General features: G+C 44.9%; 1 protein-coding gene across 1 annotated transcript in view; it reads left to right on the forward strand.

Moving 5' to 3' along the window:
* The window catches only part of PTGR1 (prostaglandin reductase 1), a 316,150-nt gene that overhangs the window by 145,724 nt on the left and 149,225 nt on the right, over window positions 1-21,201 (forward strand). Inside the window, exon 3 of the mRNA XM_069630845.1 lies at window positions 18,300-18,345. Within this exon, the coding sequence (XP_069486946.1) occupies window positions 18,300-18,345 (46 nt within the window). The remainder of the gene's footprint in view (window positions 1-18,299; window positions 18,346-21,201) is intronic.

Here is a 21,201-nt window from a genome sequence, read left to right on the forward strand (position 1 = left end):
GGAGATCATATCACAGTTGGTGCAACATGATTGTTAAAATATACAGCAAAGGAGCATTATTATATCGCAAATTGCGATGTGATACCGCTTATTTTATGCCTTGCATATGTGTCATTGGCTTCAGAGTTCGGACGTGTTGTTGTCGGACTGGATTTTGATGGAGCAGGGCCTCAGAAGTGTGGCAGGATAGTGGGGGGTTACCGCTAAGGTGCCGGATCGGTGGAAGGCCATGAGGGGTGGGGATAGTGCAGGTGGGAGGGAATAGGAGGGAGTTTTGGTATGTAGAGGGCATTAAGGTAGGTCAGAGCCACTGGCCCTCTGCATTGGATCTATGTCATTTTATCAAGGTTTTTTCATCGAGGAAAGAATTCATCTAATTTGCTTTGTAGAACGTTTTACTGCAAATGTATGCATGTGGACAACCTGCACCACCCCCAATCTGCTCTACCGCTATTATTAAATATAGCCCACCCACCCATATACATTTGTGCTAAAATGCGATACATTTGATGCATTATTCCTCGATGGAAAACCCTGCGATGGAATCTTCCTGTAACCTCTGCAATTTATAATGATTAGTACAGCATGGACATTGGCCACAGCCGAAAACCTTGGCCAGTGGGCCTTGGTGTACATCTAGCAAAAAAAAACATTAAAGTAAGTGAAAACTTGAATTAAGACGATCATATTCATCAGAACAAAACCCTTACAATTCTGCACAAGTGGGAAGTGAAAGTGACAACAATCTTAATTTGGTGACTTCTGTTGCTCGGCCCATGAGTACATGTACAAGATCAATGCAGGGATCCACAATTGGTTTACAAAAAAAACCCATCATGGAGACATCTACTTGGGGACTCCTAGTTAAGATTATCGCCACTTACCATGCCTGCCTTATTTTAGAAGCTAGAGCTGTGATATGCTGTGACTATGAACTTTTATTTCCTTGTGAAAATAAAACACATTTCGACTGGGAAGCTTGTGACAGCATGCTTTTTCCTTAAAAACTAGAGCATATGGTAAAACAATTTAATAGGAATTGGAACAAGCGCTACAGTGTATAACATGAAAAGGGAGATGTATGTCTTGCGCTAGTTGCTTATAGCATTACTTTCTTTTGGGAAAAAAGCTATGGAGTCTTATCATTGGAGTCTGTCATTTTGTATTTTAGAGTGCCTCCATATTTTTTCTACATTGCAGTTTTCCACAATTATATTTCAATTCGAACATACTTTCCTCGACACGTGTTTCACAGTTATATCAAAGCGTCATCAGAAGGAGACAGGATGTGTTGTGAAAGCTTAAAATGGACCATCATTCTGATACTTGGTCATAGATCTGGTGAAGGCTGCAAGTAGGGACAGACTGTCAAAGGATTCTGCTGCAGGCAGATGTGAGCAGAAAGAACACCCACAGGATCAGGACATTAAGTCGACCACTGTGTTCCTATGGTCTATACGATCCTGGTGAAGACATCCTGTGGTCCAATCCTTTTGTTGTTCTATAGCAGGGGAAGCTGCCAGACTTGACAGCCTTGATGAAAAAACAACTGGTCATCGACTGGGCTTTTTAAATAAGATGAGTGGACAATCAGGCTTCCTCTCATCTGCCTTTCCTCCAGAAGCCGTGAAATTCAAATTCACGAGCAATAACCTTTTAAAATTAGAATAATATCAGTTAACAATGATAAAACAATCTAAGTAGGAAGCAATAGAAGTATTCACCGTACAATTAGGTTAAGTAGTATTTCGTTAACTAATTTGAGACAGTCAAACCCACATAAGATCTGTTAACACTTTTGGAAATACTTCTATCCACACTGTGGCATTAATGAACAGGCCACTTCCATAGGATTTGCAACACAAGACTCGAGACATCAAGCTCCTCTCCAAACATCATGCATCTCCAGCCCCTTATTGACTGCTAGAGGTTTGCCTAATGTTGTTAAAGTATTCAAGCCTAGTCTATCAGCCATCTTTTCACAAAAGCCGTGGTTCATTGGGATTAGCCTTTTGCTTTAATGATCCAAGTACACCCTCAAGTCAGAAGTTCAAATTCTGTCAGGTCTAGTTCAGCCTTCAACCTTCCCGACGTGATATGTTGGTTAAGCTCCATTAAAGTTAGAAGCATTTACACCTTTGATTACAAGCACTGTTAAATAAATTGGATATTGGGGAGTGAAGCAAACTGAGCCGTTGGGTGGATGTGTCGTGGCGGAGCTCTCGGGCATCTCCAATATCTAGGACATGGTACCATCCCTACTATACTTTAGGGGTACAGGAGTCGATTAAACAGGTAGTGGAGTTTTCCCCATGATGCAGGTAGTGCTGCATGCCGCTGATGATCTCGGTGAGTCGCTCTCTTCATCCCAATGAAGGCCGTCCATGGGACTCATCCAATGCGGTGCTGCCATTTGTATGGCCTCCCGGCATGCAGATGTAAAAAAGAAGGGGGTGGGTGAGATTAAGAGAGAAGGAGGAAATGAGACGTTTTCTGTTTTGTTACATGCTAATGGAAGCATCCTTAGCCCTGCATGGGGTGAGTTTGTAAGTGCTTATGTCAAGAGGCTAGAGGTGTTTGTGTGCTGAATGAAGTCTTGTGTACCTATAGTGCAAGGAAGCACTAGCTCAGTGTTGTATGGAAGCTGGTTGCTGAGGAATAGCAGTCTGAAGTTTGATGTCTCTTGCGAGGGGTTTTCAATTTCAATGTGTGGGTGTCTTAGTTTGTGTGCCTATCTTCTGTTGGAGTATAGAACTTGAGCAGGTTAGGGCAGATATCAGTCGAATACCTTGATAGGCAGACAAACCTGAAACCATGGGCGTAGGAGACCCATCAAATCTGAGGGGGACAGGGGACACCTTGGGGACTTTGTTACAGACACAAACCATAGCGGCTACCATAGGGGTGGGGGAGAGGTTGTCCATCGCTCATTTGTGGCCTGCTGTAAGTGATGCTCTGCATATGAAATTACCCAGAACCCCATCCTCACAGAGAGCTTCCCCATTGGTTATCTTTTATGGCATAATAATAATTGAGAAGCATTGATAAATCCCTCCCTAGTGTGGCAAGGGCCTCAGCTGTTTCTTGGCATGGGTAGCTTTAGGGTCCTGGCCGCCCCAACCCAACTTCGCTTTGGCTGAAAGGCACACACACATTTTAAACTCCTCTGACAAATGTTTCCACCTGGACTCCGGGCCCCTGAGTGCGTTCAACCTACAGCACGCTCGGACCATACCAATGGTGAAAGGTGCTATACAAGTGATAATGAAAAACTGCTCCTCCTACCCTTCAGCAATCTTGTAATTTTCTTGGAGCCACTTTTTGTGTTTTGCTTCCAGGTCTCTCTCTTACTCTCTCAAATGTCTCCCTTTCAAGCAACCTAATCTTCTACACATTTTGTGGCAATGAGATCAATGTACCTCTGGTTTATCACCTTTACGTATGATATGATATGATTGGTTATTTATAATGCGCTTAATACCCAGAGGTTTCTAAGCGCGGACCTGGGGTTTGAACCTGTGTTGCTCCGTGTTGTCAAGCTTCCAAGGCGAGCATGTTGCCCCTGAGCTATCCTCCCGTATGCCAGAAGGTGTGCTCCCTTGCCAGGTAAATCACAGTTCCAAACTCTGGATAGGCAATACTAATACAAACAAATCTACCAAATGGACACCTGGGCCAATCTTAGAAAAGTGGCTACAACTAACATAGTGCATGTAAAGTAGAGGAGAAAAATAAACACCTCTGACAGCAATTAGAGAGCTGCACCAGTAAGTCCTGTTTAGCTGTAATGCAAGTAATTCTTAGTTAAGTATAATGCAATTACATGTAAAAGTTGTTCGAGCCTACATGTGACATTATCACTGCTTGCTTCCCCTCGAGTTGGACCTTGACAAGATCTGCAAGAATCCCCCAAACATTCTAGACTGGATTATGGTAACGCATTGTTGTCAGGTATACCGGCCTGTCAATTGCGAAGATTGCAAGGGGGCCAAAATGCGGCAGTCAGGCTGGTGTATAGGGTAAAGAGATCAGCCCCCATGTCTGACTTAAGAAGATGTTTACACTGGTTGGCGGTGAAAGAGCGAATTGACATTTAAAATTCTCTGCTATTTAAGTGTGTGAACAAAATAGCACCCAGATACTTATCAGATAAGTCATGTCTCAATATGGCAATTTTGCTCAGTCGACAACAATCTGCTCCAGGTACCACGCACGTGAGTAAAGGGTAAAAGGGATTGCAAATTCGGGGTGTATGGCCCCAGATTATAGAACAAACTACCCTGAGAGATTTGCAAGATGAAAACCCTCCCTACATTTCGTAGGCCCCTCAAGACCTACCTGTTCTGCTAGAGATGGGGATCAGAGGGGATGGCATCAATTAATAACCTTACCAAAGTGAGAAATGGCAAGATGAATGGTACTTGATACAGCAGCGCCCAAATATGATTTGGTTCATCAGGTGCGCGCTAAAAATTACTTCAAAATTCAAATTCAAACACACCTCATAACAATATACCTTGTAAGGCAGCATTGCATGCATCATTAATTGAAGAGGCGCCTGGCGCTCGGATCGTGCCATATCATGCTAAACTGCAGTGAACTGAGATACGGTATGGCCACAAGCATCGACACAAAAATGGCGCCGATTCATGGTGTGCAACTTTTGCCGCATTGTGAAAAACTGAAATACAGTTCTATTCTGCTGCCATCAGGTGACGCTCAACCTATAAACCACACACGTGAAACGCTACAATAGTGCCCTCATCCTGTCTATATCTGGTCAAACAATAAGTATAACGTACCGCATTTAAAAAACATTCACTGAATGGACAAGCATGGCCTGCCTCTCGTAGATGCTTTAATGGCGATAGCCCAGTGCCTAACCTGGGGGCCGCTGAGGCAGTCATGGGTTGAATTATAGGTTGCAATCATGTATTTTTTTAAATGCCAGGCCAGGCCTTGAACGATTTTTCAGTAATGCAGTCAGTGGCATGGTGGTGATGAGATTTGAAACGTTAATCTTGTGATGTAAAGGAGTTGTACTGTCCTCCTTTGACAAATGAGATGTTCTACTAAAAGGCATGAGAAGTCCTTATCAGTTTGTCCTGAAAGAATTTGCCTGGCCCTGTTTCACACTGTGGGACGTGGAGACTGGAGTTCGAAGCAACACGTCCTCTCCTGCCCCTCTTGTAGAAATAGCGTGATATTGGGCAAATTACTTTTTTTCGGCAAGTTTAGGGTTGGCTTTGGACCGCGTGGGGGTGGAGGGGCGCCCTCGCAGGTACGTAGTTATTCAATGTTCTGTTTCTTCTATTTTTTATAACTCCCCATTTCCGACTCGATGACACAGAATCAGTTCCAGCAGCTATTTTCTTTAAAATGCGGTTATAAAATAAAAGCCTTTGCCGATTAGTTGAAGACTTCACATTCTGCTGCTGGTTTACCTCCACCTGCCTCCCCAACTCCCCCCCCCTTCCCCCCCTACATGATTATCAATCGACACCTTCTGGCCTGGGACTAGTCCTGCATTACCAACCCATAATAGCCGACCACTCGATACCTTCCTGGCTGTCCCAAATCAATGCCTTTTGCCACGGGCGATCACATGGACCCCTAACACAAGGGCACAGTGAGACACGGACGTGCTTCAATGCATGGAAAGAAAACAGTCCACAATGCTTTTGGGGGTGGAGTGTGCACTCACATCATGTATCGTGAAATGTTAAATCCTGTGCTGCTGCCGCGAGCCCACAGCAGTGACACACTGGCATGATGGCATCACCATGGCCGCCTTCACCGGCATGACACATCACCAGTCACTGCTCACCCCACAAAAGCACTGCATCTCTGCTTTCCACTCTCCCCAAAATCATAGGAAGGAAATATGGAAATGCATTCAATGTTATGCTATGTTACTTTGCATTTATATAGCGCCTTATATACCATTGGTATGGTCTGAAGGCGCTGGTAGGTTGAACGCCCTCGGGAACCGAAGTTCAGGTCAATAGAGAGAGTAGAGAGATTCAAGGTGCGTGTGAGCACCGGATATGTGTGCAGCTGGTGCGGTATTAGGGTAATAGCTGCTTCTTAGCGGTAGGTGTGATGATTGAGAGGTCAGGAGTATGTGTTCGTTCTGGCAGGATTTATCCAGATCGAATGTGGCTGCATTAGGCCTGAAGGGAACGCCTGGCTGGGGGTGGATAACCAGCAGTGTTTATTAAGAGTGATGGGCAGTACGAGGCAGAATGTTGGTATGAGAACAGTTATACCGAATGGTGTCATAGTATCTCTGTGTTCTAGTTGAGTGATGGTGTAAGGAGAGAGTAAGCATGGTGGTGTGTTATGATGTGATATAAGCTTTTTTGAACATTCTCTGCATTTCAGACCATACTATATATGTCACGCATTTCTATCACCTACGTGCACCCTAGATGGTTCCATACCCTCGGTTCGCTCGAGCAACGTATAACATTTGTTCTATCCATATAGACTCGATCTATATTCTCATTCATTCCGTCTGCGTTATGTATTCAGCATCTCTACGTTCATCCCCTCGACGCACTCAACCCCGCCTACGCACTCAACCCCGCCTACGCACTCAGCCCCTCACATGCACTCAGCCCCTCACATGCGCTCAGCCCCTCACATGCGCTCAGCCCCTCACACGCGCTCAGCCCCTCACACGCGCTCATCCTCTCCCCGCGCTCATCCTCTCCCCGCGCTCATCCTCTCCCCGCGCTCATCCACTTTCCGCGCTCATCCACTCCCTGCACTCATCCACTGGGCAGTTCTAGGGCTCAAAATTCGGACTGTTCAAAGACTGCCCAATGCCTTTCTCCCAGGCCTTATGCGTCATTTTGTCTATTTATTTTTCGCTTACCTCTATCGGTTGATGGATCGTAAGTTTTAAGAATTGCTCTATTTTGTTAAAAAAATCAGACATTAATTATAACAATCCTGTTATTACTAATAGTGAATACAGTTGACCTACGTTTATATGGTGCTTGCTTGCTGCCACAGTCTTGTAGCTTTGAGCACAGCAAATCCCGCTCTCTTTAGCCACTCCACGGTCTACAAATACAAGTATTTGCCAGGGATTAAAAAAGCAGCTTGTTGGGGTCATGCAAAAAGTCATCAGTAAATCAAATATTCCAAATATAATGCTATTATACTAGGTATTATTATTATTCTAATTCAATGGTATGAATTTGTTCGAAGCTGAATTCAGCAGGCTATCCGAACTGCGCTGCAGCAGACACATTAACTGGCCGAGCATTAGTAGCTGAGATGGAATGTTCAATGAAGAATCAAGTCGCTACGACAGCAGTGTCTTGCTTTGTCTGTGTGAAGCTATCTCGTATGTTTGATCTAGGCCCTTTTTACACCGCTGAAGAGTACAGAGGACAATCTGGGGGCTTTCTTGCTCATTCCTGGGCAGTGCTAATCCGTCTCTGATCAATCATGTGTTAGGTACATCTCCTAAATGCCTGCACAAGCCGCCCTTTGACACTATGAAGAGGGGCTGGATTGCACTGCATGTTACTGCGGCGAACAGCAAGCTGAAAGCATATTCATGCAGCATTATTTATATACTATTTATGTTTTTTTGTTTTCCCAATCCCACACTAACCTTACCTGCTCATGTCGTCTTGCAGCTCTTGCAAAATCAGATTCAAACAAACGCGACGCCTGACTGAGTCTGAGTCAGCAGCAGCAGGCTGGCGATACCCAAGTTATCCTAAGAATTCCCAAAACAAGCACCAACCCAAGCCCAGACCTTGTAGCATGTCTCAGTGATATTGACAGATGGATGACAAGTAACCACCTCCTTTTGAACCCTGATAAAACTGAAATCGTGGTGTGCTGCAATACTGCCCTTCTCCCGCAACCACTCCCATGGCCCCCCTCCTCCTCTTTCCAAAATAGTCAAAAACCTTGGCTGCACTCTGGACTCAGACCTAACCCTCTCCCGTCAGATCAGTAATGTATAGAAATCCTGTCAATACCACCTCAGACTCCTTTGCATTTTTCCTTAACTCTCCTATCCCAACAGACCCACTGCTGTTATGTCTATTGTTATGTCAAGACTGGACTATGCCAAATCTTTACACCTGGGAGCACCGGCATACCAACTGGACAAACTCCAAAGAGCTCAAAATGCTGCCGCCAAACTCTTTCTCGCTCTGGGACACAGAGACCAGATCTCCCCCACTCTACGCAATTTCTAGTGGCTCCCTGTTGGACGACGGGCCATCTTCAAAACCTTATGCATTACTCACGAGCTGTGTACAAGAATGGCCCAACTTACCTTCAAGAGAAGATAAAACCCTACCTCCCATCTCGCACCCTAAGATCTAGCACTGTCCTCTTACTAGTGATTCCAACCTCCAATTCCACCATGAATTGATGATCCGCTTTCTCAACCTTGGCTCCAACTCTATGAAACTCCCTCCCCTCACACATTCGACACACCCATGACTACATGGCCTTCCGCAAAGCACTAGAAACCTGGCTCTTTCCATAATGCTAATAAGACATTCTAAGGCTGCTAAAACCCTGCAAACTGCAGACATGCTCAAGGAGATACTGATCAATGACACCATCGGAAGCGACTAAGTCACTAATAAGGTCACTCGGGGCGCAGCAATCACAATATGTGTAAATGAAGTCAGAACGGCAAGCTCGTAAGAATAAAACCTCCAACCCAGACTCACCTCTCCTATCACTATGCTCACTCTCTACATCAACACACAAAAGATCGCAGCTACACCCCCTCAATCAATTTTGGCCTCGCTGCTCACATATGAACAATTCTCCAAGAACGCTTCAACACCCTGCTAGAAAGCAGTTATGCCCCATGGCATATCGGCCTAGCTGCACACATAAGCGTCCTACACAGGCCTAACGCAGCCAGAACCCAGTCTCAGTGTCCAACCTCCAGACAGCACACATTCGACTGATCTCGATACCACCACACCCAATGCTAGGATGCAGCTTCCATCAAACAATCGCCTCAGCTGCGCACATGATGAGTGCACCCAAGCACCCTATGACACCCTACACCCTCAGCTGACCTAGACTTCGGTCCCCAAGGGCGTTCAACCCAGAAGCGCTTTGAGGTCATACCAATGATATATGGAGTGCTATATAAATGCCAAATAACATAACACAACACATTGGTGCCCGGGCTGCGCTGCAGTGCACTGAGCATGATGATGCGGGCAGGGCACATGCAGTTTGTTCCCCGTCAATGGTGCCCCGAGTACAATGCGCAGGCACACAGCGTGTGGGAACCAAACTGGCTTTCATCAAAATAACGGTTGTTCCAGCCAGCCAGCAGCTGCGAACTTGGGTGACAAATCTCACCTCAGTAACACAAGCAGTCAGTCACACACACCTCTGAGCAGGCCACGTCAGCCAAAGAAGTTTGTCTCAGTAAAACTTAACTAGCGCTGTAGCAATGTGATTTTTTTTTTCACAAAGGAATCAGGCATGTTGGCCGCGTGAGCGTGACACACAGAGCAATTTGGATGCAACTACTAGTGAATAATTAAAGTACCAACCGTGGGTCCGGCAGTCGGTTTGAGCAAGAGCTTGTTGGGGGGGGATGGCGATAATTGCCAATATAGCTCCCCTGCTTAAAATTGTGTGGGGGGGGGGTTTGTCCCACCAAACCCTGCATGTCCTATGCCATGCCTGAAACCACATAGAGCAGATTATGGCAAGGCATACAAAGAGATAAAAAATGGAGGCTGGGGTACCCTCTTTTTTGTTGACAGGGGGCCTGACTCAAAAGGGTTATAACAGTATCAGAAAAGACCCGAGTCAAAGGCTACCTCTCCCTGGTAGCGCTAAGGGGTGGTTGGCGTAGTTCTAAAGCCTAGTGTAACATAATTAGATTACACCAGTGGGGCACATGAAATAAAATCAAATTTATTCTAGAAAGGTGTACATGATGCAAACAGTGGAACAAACACAGAGGTTATAAAAGCAACCGTAATATTTACTGTATACAAATTATGAGCTATTATTGAATACATTGCTTTGAGATGAGCAATGTATTGAATAATAGCTCGTGAATACCTATGATGTTTTATACACTGTCAAAACAAAATGACTACCATGTTCCATTTATTTTTTGTATACAGTAGATATTACGGTCGCTTTTATAACCTATGTATGTGTTCCACTGTTTGCACCATGTACACCTTTCTAGAATAAATTAGATTTTATTTCATGTGCCCCACTGGTGTAATCTAATTATGTTACGGTAGGCTTTAGAACTACGCCAACCACCCCTTAGCGCTACCAGGGAGAGGTACCCTTTGACTCGGCTCTTTTCTACATGGAAACACGTAGAGAATTCCTTAACAAACCTATTGCGCTCCCATGTTCCCACAAGTGGCATCTTGCAGACTGGTCTAATTTCACTTTCTCACATTGCCACTGTCCAACCCTCTGAGTTTCTCTCAAATAGATGCATTTTACCCTATGTGCCAGAAGGATCTGGGAATTGCCAAATGTGGGAAGAGGACAGTCTGGAAACTCCACACATTATCAATCAACCTCTCATGGCATTAGCCCCCTCCCCCCAGCAACCTGTCATGTACGTGGTCCCGCTGGACTGGATTCTCTCCTCTCTCCTCTCTCTCTCCTTCAGATCTCCTAAAAACAATTGTCTCCCTCAAACCTACTTTGTATTTTGGCAATATGATCCCAGCGTTCGTCATTAAACAACTGAAGGGCCTGGTGCGCATCGTACTCTTCAGGGTCATTAATGCCTCCCTCACAGAAGGCTAATTCCCAGTGCAGCCGCCATATGCCAAGTCCTACAAGGCCCATTAGGTTATTCCAGTATCAACCAATCCTGTGGAACATCCACGTGTCGAAACATTGGCGCCAATCCCGACCCAGCCCAGGACTAGCAGTTCAGCACCTAATTTTGCCTAGAAAAATTACCAATGAGGGTCATATACACAATTAAAACACTTCCGACTCATTACAAAGAAATAATGCACTCTCATACATTCTGAAACCCTGGCGCCAGTGTGAAGGGCTCAAAACCCAATTGCATCATTCCCAGACACCCTCAAGAATGGTCTCATACGACCTCTTAGAAAAACCTGACTGTAGCCCAGATGACTTGGTCAACTACCAGCCCATTAAAAACCTCCCGTTTATCAGCAAAATCATTTAAAAGTAGTAGCTACATAACTACTTGTCAGAATAGAACAAATACATCTCCTAAATGACTATCACTTGCTGTTCCACCCCAAGTATAAAAGTGAGACAGCCACCATCCAGGAGATGGATGATGCCCACCAAATCAGTGATCAGGGCAATGCATGCCTCCTTGACCTTTGTGCTGCATTCAGCAACATCAACCACTACTTCTTCCTCTCCCTCTTCACTGACAGAATGGGATTCTCTGGTTCTGTCCTGAATTGGTTTACTGCCTACCTCTCGGGCAGACACCAGGCTGTCCAGAGGAACATGTTGTATTCTAACAGATTCCCAGTCTCCTATGAAGTCCCCCAAGGCTCTACCCTCTCACCGATCCTTTTTAACTCTGGGAACACTGCTCAAAGATCCTGATAAAGCCATCCACCAATACATGGATGATACTCGGTTGTACTTGAGAGCAAAAAGCCCAGCCCTCAACCATTTCTGGATGTCAACTGTCTACCTCAAAGTTAACCCATCCAAAATCGAATTCATCCTCCGTGGTCCTACCGCTACACAAAAATTTGTTCAACAATGGCTGTAGGTGGCTAAAAGGATTTGATCTGCAACTCTCGGATTCAGCCAACTGTTTATGCTTCAGTAATGACAGCAGCCTGTCCTTCCACAAATGCACAGCCAAAAAGGCCACAACGAAATAGCTCCAAAGTTTCCACCCTTCGCAAAATGAAACCCTTCATCCCTGCACAATATTTCCAAATTGTAGTGCAGGCTTGTGTGGTCTTGCACATCGATGAGGGAAATTGCCTCCTGTTAAGACTCCCAGCTGCCCACTTTGTTCCCCTAAATGAAGTCCACCATGATGCAGCACATCTAGTTACTGGTGCATGGATATTCAACTGAATCATCTCCATCGTACACCAACTACTTTGGCTTCCTCTCCAGGCCTGGAGCCTGTTCAAGACTGCATCTATCCTCTGCAAAGCAGTCGCGAGTAGTGTGCCAGTGTAACTGGCAGCTAAGTTCTACATATCTGGTGGCACATGCTCCCCTCACAGCAAATCGACCAACTGGCTCAAATCACAACTCGTCTGCAAAGAAAGGACCCACAAACAATCTTTCACTTGTCATGCACCCACCCTCTGGAACTCAATACCAGTATCGACTTGGAATGAACCCAAACTTCTCCAGTTTTGCAAATCTCTCAAAACGTGACTTTTTCAACACCTGACCAAGGAATAATACCAATGGATTCACAGACTGCAACTCCTAGTGCTGCACTACTGTTAATATGCCAGGCCAACCGCTGGCTGCCAACACCCTGTACAGCGCCCCACTGCTCTCGAGCTGGGTCCGCGATTTAAACAATAGAATAAAATAAATTACCATAAGCAAGGTTCTAAGGGTTATGCGAGGAAAAAACAGTTTGCTCAGAGAAACAGCGGCTTCATATATGCAGACTCGAGGCATCTGCCCTCTAATCACTCATGTCCCCAGTGATCAGTTATATTGTGGGCCGCAAATAGAAGATTGAAGGTTACTGAGGTACAGAAGTGGGAGGCATCAGACAAGGATGGAGGCAACCTGCAGGGTTCTGCCCCTAAAATGAGATAAGGAGTTAAAGTGGTGTGCTAGAGAAAAACGCATTAAGGAGCGGGTGCACCCTGGATTATTCAGGATTGGGTGTTGAAACCTGAATATTGACTTTTGCAGGCAAAAGCATTTATGAAGGGTATGCTGAAAGCAATCTGCCCCAGAGATGAGCCCCATGCCTCGGTAATCCCTGGTGATACTTCTCCACATGGGGATGGTGAAGCACTGTGATGCCCATGAAAAAGGCATAAAGGGCACCACACTTCAGTGAAGCTTTCTTTCAACCAACAAAGAGTAAGGAGACTAAGAACTGTGCAGATATAGATGGCCCTAACTCTGCTATTCTCTCTAATGTTGAAAGGTTATCGATGGCATTGAAGAGTGCCCTACTCAACAAAGTGGATGGAGTGGAGACCAAACTGATGAGGTGGAAACTGCCCTTGGGGAGCTTGCCGGCAAAGCATGTAAACAGCATTGATGCAAGTGAGGGGAGGATGAATACAGCACCGAGGGCCGGGTGGGCTACAGGATTCCATAGAAAAATGTCAAAGGTGCGCGGCCCAGAATATTGTGGAGGCAGCTTTCTACATTGCACTCTTTTGAGACAAATTGAGGGACACTAAAATAAGGATACTAGGGCTCACGTACTGAATTAGAGAACAGTATTTTGCAGCATTCATTGGTGATTTTGTTTTTAGTGGGAGAGCTCCATAGATTCATCAACCTCCCAAGTAAAAATACATATGTTGAATAGACATATCAGGATTGGGAGGAACTATGATGTGAAACTATTTGGCTTTACAAGTGCTGGAAGCTATAAAATAAAATGATATTGTGATTGTCTTTATTGGGTGGTAAGGGCATTCAATATGTTTACTGTCTTAGGTGTATGTATTCAATTTTCTTATTTCCCCTACTTGGAAAAGTGATGTGACGACAGAGTAATTGTTGCATCACTAATGGGGCCAAACAGGGTGCTGCTTGCTTCAAAAGCATGTTCCTCTCCTTCACACATGATATTTTATTTGTATCACACTCATACACACCTGCTTCAGAGCGCAGCGAGGCAAGGGAGGGGAACAAGGGAGGACAAAACAACGATCTTACTAGGCCCAGTGGCATTGAGAATGCATAAGTATAGGGGAGTGCATGAGAGAGGGGGAAGTAGAAAGTGCAGAGCAAGGGATACAAACAACAACTGGCAGTGCAGCCAAAAGGGTTGCAAGTGGAAACTTTCAAGCGCAGACAAGGGGTGTCTGATTAGTGCGGTAAGGGGTCTGTAGGATTACAGATACAGACCAAGGGCAGGGGTTGCCAGGAGGCAGTGCGGGTGTGTGGCTGGGTGGGCAGGCACCTGGGCCCGGAATCAGAGGGAGCCAGGTGCACGGTGCCGAAGCAGACAGATCTGCAGGCCAGAGGAAGAGAGAAGGTAGAAGCAAAGAGGAAGGTCTTGAGGTGCTTCCAGAACTGGAGATGGTTCTCCTCAAGTTTCAGAGTGGCAGGGAGGCTGTTCCAGAGGGAGGACCCAGCCAAGGAAAGATATCTACCCCCAACTCGCTGCTTGGAGAAACAACTGACCCTGAGGGAGTTGGAGGTGGAAGAGCGAAGAGCCCTGGTGGGAAGGTATTTAAGGACGGAGAGTTGAAGGTATTTAGGACCCAGGCTCCAGAAAGCCTTGGGGACAATGCAAAGGGTCTTGAATGTAATCCTTGTAGCCACTGGGAGCCAATGAAGAGATCTCAGGGCTGGAGAGATACTATCCCAGGGCTTGAGGCCAAGGGCAAGTCTCGCAGTCCTATCCTGGATGAGTTGCAGAGGACAGAGTGTGGAAGCAGGGAGATTTAGAAAGAGGCTGTTGCAGTAGTCCAGCCTAGAGGGAACCAGAGCTCTAGAGACAGTAAGCTTTTGGGGGAAGGAGAGGAAAGGAAGAATGCCTCGGAGGAGGTGGAGGTGGTAATTTGACTTCTTGGAGACGTCCGAGATGTTGATTTATTGATTTGTAATGTGCGCCGAACCCGTAGGTGTCTGGGCGCAGAAATTCACAAGAAAGCAAGTATACGTTAGGCTTATGTTACAGACAGCAATAAAGGTGACAGGTTACAATAATTGACATATTCAGGATAGATAGTGTAAATACAAGTCATAGTACATTACAAGAAGTAATAGGAGATGGGGCAACACAATATGTACATAAAAGATATAAGGCTACAATAAAGGTAAGTATAGAGGCAGGGGGCAAGTGCCCAGTAAGTACGAGAGTTATGCACCTCGGGGGAGGGGGGGTGCTATTTCATTCATGGATAGCAGTAGGGGGACAAGTCAAGAGTCTTTGGAGACAAGCCAGTTAACAGTGTTGCTCCTGAAGTGTGGGAAGAGTTGGTCCACTCTCAGTGATGGAGGGAGGTCGTTCCACAGTTGTCACCAGGACAGGAAAGCTACTCCCTCCTGCCTTTTTTTTAGTTTGAATCTCATCACGATCAGTTTGTCGGAGTAAGCTGTTCTGGTCGGTCGAGTGGTAACCTTCGTGATAATTTTTTCAGATAGGTAACGTGGGGCCGCACCGTTCAGACATTTGTGGGTAAGGGAGAGTGTTTTAAGGGTGATCTTATCTTTAGTAGGGAGCCATTTATTCTGTGTTCTTACTTGTGAGATGTGCTCTTTCCGAACAATCCCACAAGCTGATCTCAACGCGTTGTTTTGTAAAATCTGTATGTATGTTCTTGATGATGCCCTTATTGGCTCCTAAATAGAGTGCATTACAGTAATCCAGCTTTGACAAAACAAGAGCGCTTGCCAGGATCAAACGGCTGTAGAGGATGTGGAGTTGAGGTGAAAACCTAGTATCTTGACCTCCTTTGCCACTTTGATAGTATTTCCATCAATATTCAATGAGGAATAGTTTGGGTTGAGTTTGCTCAGGTTGGCTTTTGACCCAAGTATGAGGTTCTGTTTTATCATCATTCATGCATAGGCCATGGACAGCCATCCATGCCTGAATGATTAGATACATTTTGTTCACCAGAGCCAAGTCCACACTGTAGTCTCCGTGAGTGGAATGAGTATCTGGATGTCATCTGCATAGTTAGTGTAGGTGACACCCATACGGTCCAACTTATCGAACATGGGTTTCGTAAAGACGTTGTACAGTGTGCGCAAGACACATGAGCCTTGTGGCACACCACAAGTAATGGGAATGGGGTCAGCAGTGTCAGTGGTGGAGAAGACTCTCATAGTCCTGTTATTCAAGAAGGATGTAATCCGTGTGATAGCATCCTTAGAGAAGTGGGCAGCGCTAGCTAGATGTTGAGACAATACTTTGTGGTCGACCAGGTCGAAGATGGCTGAAAGGTCAAGTAGAAGTAAGAGGGCTGTTTTACCAGTGTCTTTAAGGGTGTCAATTTGCGTTGTAAGGTCTAATAGGGCTGTTTCTGTGCCATGTTGTGACCTGAAACATGATTGGACACCTAGTATGTGGTTAGACTCAAGGTGTTCCTGAATCTGGATGTATGCCACTTCATCCAGTATTTTGAGGAGAAACGGTACAGTGGTGATGGGACGGTAATAGGTAGGTATGGTAGGGTACAGGGATTGCTTTTTTAGTAAGGGAAGTACCCATGATTCTTTTGTTCCTATGGACAGTCCCTGACGAAAAAGAGGCATTGATTTAGTTTAGCTATGAATGGGGATAGGTCTCTGGCGGCATCCTTGATAAATTGGGCAGGGCAGCTATCTCCCTTGCAATTAGAGGGTTTGAGTCAGATGATAGTTTTTTCAACTGCTAGAATGGAAACGTTAGAGAATCTGAAGCTTTGAGCCGATTCATTAGCACGCTGTGGGGGGACAACATTGTTGTCAGCAGTGGATAAGGATGTTTTTTTGTTTTCAATCTTTTTCTGTAAAAGGGACATTTTGTCGGAGAGAGCACTTTGGATGTTAGTCCACCAAAGTTTGTCTTTTATGCAGTCAACAGATTGCGGAATGGGCGCTTCTAATTCTCTTAGGATCGTGAAAAGTTCCTTGGAGCTAGAGCTGGCCTGCTGAATCCTGTTGTTGTAGGTTTCCTGTTTAGATAGTAATATATTTTTTTTATAGCGTGCAATACATTTGACCAGGTTTGTTTTGTTATCTGATGTAGGGAGGAGTCTCCAAATGGATTCTAGCTTCCTTTTTTCAGCTCTTATTGATTTAAGGTGAGCTGCGAACCAAGAGTTCAGGTGTGCTCTTGGTTTACTTTTGTGTAGTTTGAGGGGCGCTACTGTATCCAGTGCGTTTGTCATGGCAGTTGTATGCATTAACCAAGGTATCAGGGTTGAAGGATTCTGGCAATGCGTTAAGGGCAGGGATGATAAGCGGTAAAATCCTGTCTGCTGTGATATTCTTTTTGTTACGGGTGGGAATGGGCGGCCATTGTGTTAAGTTTGGGACTGAGAATATAGCACATGTGAGGAGAAAAGGAGAGAGTGGAGTCGAAGATGACCCCAAGGTTTTTAGCCTCATAGGTGGGAGTAGGAAGAGGGCAAAGGGAGGCCGGCCAGAGAGTGACAGGAAAGGAGGGTGCAGGGTGACTATGAGGAGAATCTTACTGGCATTAAGACAGAAATCATTAGCGGCGCACCACTCCTGGATAGCAGACAGTCTGAGATGAGAGATGCAGAAGAGGTGGCAGAGGATAATCTGAAAATGAGCTTAGTGTCATTTGCATAGCACTGAAAGTTGGAGCAGAGAGCAGCAATGCGGTGAGCAAGGGGTGCCAGATATTGATTTAACAACCAGGTTAGAGGGGTTAGACCCCTGAGGAACACCACAGGTAGAGAGTGAGATAGAGGAAAGGAAGGACCCAAGTTGGACCTGGGAACATGCAGTGAAGGGACGCATGGAGCAACCTCATAATAGAATTCACAGTCCATCTTTAGGGATTGTTACCATTGCATCTCCAAAGGAAGATGGCAGTGGTCACTCATGTGCTCAATAAACCATGACGGAGCCCCCTAATTTGGCCTATCGAGACCAATCAAAAGGCATTTTCTAGCCAATGAAATAGGTTTATTTTGCTTTTTTGGATTTATATAGCACTATTGACACAACACTGCACATGGGAATGATATATACTACAAAAAAGGATGTTGTCAAAAGTCCTACAGAACAAATTGTAGCATGCTGACTTCTATGTGGGGTACTGAAGGCACAAGATGTAAGGTACTGCACCAATACGAAGTGTACCTTGTTACCATTGTGATGCTTCCCAGTGCCCTCTCCTGTTTCTCCATCCGGAACGAGGAGTGTTGGAAGTACCTACCCACAACATCCCCACTTCATATTTGCCTTCTCCCAACAGTCTAAAATTGAGTAAAGGACCGAGCCTCTCACCACCATACCATGTACCACCGATACATCATACAAATTGAAAATGTTAAATGTATCTTAATAGGGTAGCAAAATAACCAGCCTATATGGACAAAACTAATTTTTCCAATTAACAAATAGCATATATTCTGTAATAATTAACCCTTTTATTTTCTTTACAGAGGTGCTGTGTGAAGCTCTGTGTTTCAGCGTTGACCCATACATGAGGTAACAATGATATTTTCCATAGTTCTTTGAGTATAATGTATCTTGTTAATTCGAGCAACAAGGAACTACCAGTCTGTAGAGATTGTAACGGGTGCATGCACATCTCTGATGTTGACTGCATACCTTAAGAGTGATGTGCAAAGGCACTACAGGACATCTATAAATCCTTAGAGGGAATTAATTTACATGGTATGTGAAACATTTAAGTCACAGCATGAAGCTGCTCCATCTTTGCACACCTATATCACACTGGCCCGCTCCTCGCTTGGTAATACTTTGTCGGGATACACCTGGGTGAGGGGGGTGCGGGGGGGCGCGACACTTTGGCAACCTGTGGATTCCTCGTCAGTCTGAGGAACAGCTATGACCCGGGTGCTGAATTCTCATCATCACCTTTAAAGTGATGCATCATCACATCTCTGCTGGCAAGCAATCGGTGCACATGAGCCTTTATGTCTCACCACAAATGGTAGCACATGTACCCTATGTATTTATGCTGACATTAAAGTATGTTCTCTACATCACTAGACATCATTTCCCAAGTAGAGAATTTGACTTGTGCTATGTACTGCATAACGGTTTACTTCTTTCCTGTGTTCATTGTATTGTCTTATCATGAAAGGTAAAAAGACGCAAACTCACTCTAAAGTCTTTTTGAAAGGGCATCTTATCACGTAAATCTTTCATTTGACAAATTGTTAACATGTTGTAGCTGCCATTTGAAGGTGTTATTGAAACCACTAAGTTTTCTCGTAGAAGGGCATGCACTGTATCATCCACACAAGTGATATCCCTTCATAGTTGGAATATCAAAGTTCTTAAAAATGCCATGTTGGTATTTACTGAAGGCGTGCATCTTAGGGTTGCTTGTACCAATATAATTTTTTTAATTTCTTCCATGTAGGAGAGAAAAGATAGGTCTTGGTATAGTCACTTTATTTAAAGTGTTCATTTGCCTGGTCATCACGATCTTCAATTTGGGGGGTCTATTGACACATGTTAATGGATATTTATATTGTGCCCTGTTACCACCGGAGTGGTCCCCCGGTGGTGTGGTGGCTCTGAAAGTCAAGAGCCGGATAAACAGCAAGAGTTGTGATGTGCTATTGGCAGCTTCAGTTCGGTTTACACTGTTCGCTGAGTTTAGGTGTATTTCTTGGTTGGTAGCCTTAATGTGCTGTTGTGCGAGGCTGTGTGGCTTGTTGTTTTGTGGTGTAGGGTAGTGAAGTGCATGCAGTTTATTGTGCTTTAGAGGTCTGCTTCTGTTTAGATCATATCTACAATTCTATCCAGATGTGACACAAGCTAATATTCACATTCCTTTCTAGATGTGACGTAATTTAATATTCACATTTCCATCTAGGCATGATGCAAGCTAATAATCACAATTCTGTGTAGCTGTGACGCAAGCTAATTTCAAATTTCTGACGCAAGCTAATAATCACAATTCAGTCCAAATGGGACGCAAGCTAATAGTCTCAATTCCATCTAGGTGTGACACAGGCTAACATACATTTCTGTCTAGTACTAGCTAGCGCAGTTAGAATACAGTCCACCTAGATGTAATATATCTCTAACAGTACTCCTAGATGTGATACATGGCTGGGCAACACAGTTTAGAACTCAGTGAGTATATATGGGGCAACAGTTGCTAAATAGAAATGAGTATATGCAGGCGGCAAACTGTGGCAGACTAATACAACTGGCATAATGCAAAGTGTGGTTACCTTACACAACAAGGCTGGATGGATACCGCACACAAGTGAGGGGCTGACTATAGCGGGCAGACATAGGTAGGCCAAGTGCCTAGGGGAGCAGGATGATTGGGCTATGTGACAGGTGAGTGGTTTGAAGAGTTATCCAGAATGGCTAACTGATATGGCTTTAGGGCAAGATATAACCACCACATCATCACAGGCCACGTGCATTAGACTAAAAGCTGCTGGTAACAAGAACAGTTATTTTAAAAAAAACATTTTTTTATTGTATTTGGTAAAATTACAAACCTTTACAATTTACAAAACAAACAAGAACAGTTATGGGGGAGTGACAATTGTTGTTTTCCCTGCCTGGACCAGATGTGAGATATCACCAATTTGCACAGTTAAAACACAGTTCGCTTAGATGTGAGAGGTGGCCAAGCTACACAGTCTACCAAGATGTGGAAGGCTAACAGTGCTTCTATATGCAAGCTTCAGGGTGGTAGTGAAATAAGTTGTTGGCTTAGGTATGCCAGAGGTCTGAGGGTTACTACGAGTGTACCCGTTCAGCTCCCAGAGCCAAACAACCCTCTCCCAGTAACAAACGAAGGACTCAGCCAAGGGCAAGGTAGAATAATTGTTTATTACACAAACTGGCAGGGATAATACAGGACATTCGTACATTCCCAGAATCGCCACTTCCAAGCCTGTGTCAGGCCGTTTTGTTGTCCCCTTTTGTCACAACATGGGCCCTTCCCTGAAAAAAATGTTCAGTCTTTTCGGTTGGGTGATCGGAGTGGTATCCCATATGGATAACCACTATGGATCTTAGTTGATTGGCCCTCGTATGTCAGGTGGCTGCCCCTTGCCCAAGAAACTATCCATTACATTGTTGCAGTGGTCACATGATTACCATTGGCCCTTGCCCCCTGCGATCAACCCCTGGATTTCTGTCCCCTGATTGTCCGGAACTGGTCTCCCAGGCCTGGGACCCAGCTCTGTTCTCAGCACTCTGTGCACGTCTTCAAGGTGATGAGAATGACTGTGTACCCAATGTAACTGTTAGCAATACCACTTTTGCCTCTGAGAGTGCCCTCAATGTTGCAAAGTTGTTAACAAGTCCATGTTTAACTTTGTATGTGTGCTGCTGGAAACC

This window comes from Ambystoma mexicanum, chromosome 6q, assembly GCF_040938575.1.
Source record: "Ambystoma mexicanum isolate Mex_15411 chromosome 6q, UKY_AmexF1_1, whole genome shotgun sequence".
Lineage (NCBI taxonomy): Eukaryota > Metazoa > Chordata > Amphibia > Caudata > Ambystomatidae > Ambystoma > Ambystoma mexicanum.